The sequence below is a fragment of the Cyprinodon variegatus genome, unplaced genomic scaffold (assembly GCF_000732505.1).
Source record: "Cyprinodon variegatus isolate N-32 unplaced genomic scaffold, C_variegatus-1.0 Scaffold4577, whole genome shotgun sequence".
NCBI classification, from domain to species: domain Eukaryota; kingdom Metazoa; phylum Chordata; class Actinopteri; order Cyprinodontiformes; family Cyprinodontidae; genus Cyprinodon; species Cyprinodon variegatus.
This window is the reverse complement of record NW_015155030.1, coordinates 1-3,187: the sequence shown is the minus strand read 5'-3', so window position 1 is coordinate 3,187 and position 3,187 is coordinate 1. Positions and strand designations below refer to the sequence as shown.

General features: G+C 42.1%; 1 protein-coding gene across 1 annotated transcript; it reads left to right on the top strand.

The window, feature by feature from the left end:
• Window positions 1-443: 443 nt before the first annotated feature.
• Window positions 444-2,894, top strand: LOC107081382 (transcriptional regulator ATRX-like). The gene is made up of 8 exons (XM_015369568.1): window positions 444-457; window positions 1,296-1,431; window positions 1,510-1,615; window positions 1,700-1,877; window positions 1,961-2,152; window positions 2,226-2,369; window positions 2,449-2,520; window positions 2,594-2,894. Exons 5-8 carry the CDS (start codon window positions 1,967-1,969, stop codon window positions 2,720-2,722), a joined length of 531 nt encoding a protein of 176 aa, XP_015225054.1. The 5' UTR covers window positions 444-457; window positions 1,296-1,431; window positions 1,510-1,615; window positions 1,700-1,877; window positions 1,961-1,966; the 3' UTR covers window positions 2,723-2,894.
• The last annotated feature ends 293 nt before the right edge of the window (window positions 2,895-3,187 follow it).

The window sequence follows — 3,187 nt, the reverse complement described above, 5'->3', positions numbered from 1 at the left end:
AACTCACTGCGGATCCAGACATTTGAATTGAGAAAGCTTCCTGGAGAGGTGGCGAAACGTCTTCAAATCTTGAAAACCAAGTCCAGTGGATATTTTTTTGGATTTTTACGGAATGACTATGACCTGGATGACTGAGAACCTTCATCAGCATATTGCGATTCTAACAAATAATCAAGTTGGACTTAATTGTCAGTTTATTAGATTAAGATATGTTTCATCAGATTAACTGAGAAGGTTAGTCTAGAAGGCATTTCTGTCAGTGTTGTAATGTTGCCAGAGAGCAGAACCATGAATGGGTCCAGCATCGGTCCGGATTATTTCCATGAACTTTCTATGGTTCTGCAGTAGCCGCTGATGTGGACGGATGCTGGTCGTCACCATCAGGAAGTGTCTTTGTTAGCAGGATCCGATACGTTAGCTCAGACAACGCTGGCGCTCCTGGTCATGTCACAGCCGTGTATCCTTCCACCTAAAATGGATGAAAGCCTATTTGTTTCAACCACGAGGTTTTGCAGGATGGTGAGGCTCTTATCCAGGAGCAGCATCCTTTTTTTGGCACTGCCATCAGATGGCGCCATGTCTATGCTCATTGCGCCCCCTGCTGGATTCTATTTAGGCTAAAACAGATGTAAACACTATCAGGATGGAGTATTGGTGTTTATAGCCTTTTTATAAAACAGGATTAGATGGTTTTTGCGCTTTTTTGTGGAGATATTTAAAGAACTCTATCTTTAATCCATCAAATGTTTTAACAAATTTCTAAGCATCGTTTTTCAAGTGTTTGTTTTTTGGATTAAGTATTAAAAAATTTAATTATTTTTAGATTTTCAAGGTCACATTCGCCTTAGTTCTGGGGGTGGAGCTTTCCTCTGGTGTAAGAAGCAAAGATGCATTTCTATTGGTCTGCTGGACGCTAGCTGCAACATTCTGATTGGCAAAGAGTCAGTGTTAAGAAAATGTAATCTGAGAAACGCAATTTGAAAAGCAAATTTAAAAAGGAAAGGAAATCTGAAATATCAAACAAAGAGTACCTTTAAAAAGAAAAATGAAATTATAGAATATGAGAAAACAGTAAAGTTGCTCTCAAAACCTTTTTTTGATCATTTTTCAGAGTTTTTATTTCTAGACTACATTTTTTTATGTATTCCTTGCAACAATAATGGAACCAATTCCCCTCTGTAGTTTAGAAGACAAGTGGTGTCTAATGGAATTGTACGGCACTCCACAGAGGACATTTTAAAGTGCATCCATTCCTTTAGTTTTGGTTTTGTTCCTAAGCCGTCAGCGGTCTGCAGTTATGCTTCTCATTCAGCCAATCCCATGTCTGCGTTCTTAGGCTGGTGTTCAGTCAGTCCTTGATCTCACTGAACCTCATCGAGGATTTCCTTGCCGCCTCTCACAAAGCCAGAGAGCCTTTATCATCCGTAAAAGGTGAGAAAAAAGGAACGTTTATCCAGACGACTCGGGTGGTGATTATTTATTTATTTTTATTTTTTTGTGAATATTCAGAGGGCAGCTGGATTAAAAACTTGGATTACTATCGTCTGGACGGCTCCACCTGCGCTTCACTGAGGAAGAAATGGACGGACAGGTTCAACAATCCCTCCAACCACCGGTACGCTTTGCTCCATGTTGTCCATCAATGCTGGAGTAAGACGGAGGGGAAAGTGATTGATGGTTTTGATTTTACTGCTTTTAGCGGCAGGTTGTTCTTGATCTCAACGAGGGCCGGCTCCCTCGGGATCAACCTCGTTGCCGCCAACAGGGTGGTCATCTTCGACGCGTCCTGGAATCCCTCCTATGACATTCAGAGCATTTACAGAGTGTACCGCTTCGGTCAGCTGAAGCCGGTGTTTGTGTACCGCCTGCTGGCTCAGGTAAAACGCTGAGACCTCAGTCGCATCGCTCTTAAAAAAATAATATGTTTTTACCCATGCTTTCCGTCTGCGGCTTTCAACAGGGAACCATGGAGGAGAAGATCTACGACCGACAAGTCGCCAAGCAGTCTCTGTCCTTCAGAGTCATAGATCATCAACAGATAGAGAGACACTTCACTCTTTTTGAGCTGACTGACCTCTATACGTTCGAGCCAGACCTGCTGGATGATCCAAACTCTAAGAAGAGCAAGAGGCCGACTCCCATCCTGCCGAAGGTTGGCCTCCAACTCAGTTAAAGCGGAGCCACTTCTTCACCGGACGCTACAGCCCCATGTGCTTCTCTTACAGGACAGCATCCTGGCGCAGCTGTTACAGATCTGTAAAGACTGGATCGTCTCCTACCATGAGCACCAATCCCTGCTGGACCACAAGCAAGAGGAGGAGTTGAGCGAAGCGGATCGCAAAGCTGCGTGGGCCGAGTACGAAGCCGAGGTGACCACCACTCAAATGTTGTTTACAAAGACAGTGTTCACGCTTCCTGTATTTAAACGCCGCCTTTGTTTTCCACCAGTCGAACAAAACCAACGCCCCCACCGGTTCAAACCAAGACGGCCTGCAGACAAAGACCAACGAGCAGCTGCTGGTATTTAACAGGGAATCTCTGAAGCTGCTTAAATTACATCTGGAAAGGATTTTTCACCCCTCTCTCTTTGCAGGAAATACTCAACAAAAGCAGAATGACTTTAAGCTCGGTTTTCCTGAGCCTGCAGCAGATAAGGACTCATTCTGTTGAGGACTACGTCCTACGACTGGTCAGTGAACACAACCAGAGGGGGAGCTTCTGACAAGCTCACATGCTTCACTGAGTTCTTTACAGGGCTTAATGTTACGTCCAACGTTTTAATCTCAGTCCTATTTTTTCAGTCAGACTGCGTATAGAGAGGCTCTGACTAGCCAGGGTGAGCAGATCCTGATCTGTGCAGAATTTTTCAATTTGTGCCCAACGAAATGAAACAATTTCCCACATTTGACTTGGAAAGATTATAATAAGTTATTATTTTTTTTTTTTTTATAATTATATTTATTGGTTTTTAACGTTTTGACAAACAAACAAATACAATACAAGACAAGAACAAGAGAACAATCCAGCTCTTAAAGTTATAGTTTAAGTTATAATAAGTTATTAAATAAGTAAAAAAAAAAAAAACATCGCATTCTATTAAAGCTACAGTGTGTAATAATTACAGGGATATACAGTCAGAAATGTAATATATTATACATAACTATGTTATTTATCATCATCTACGAGC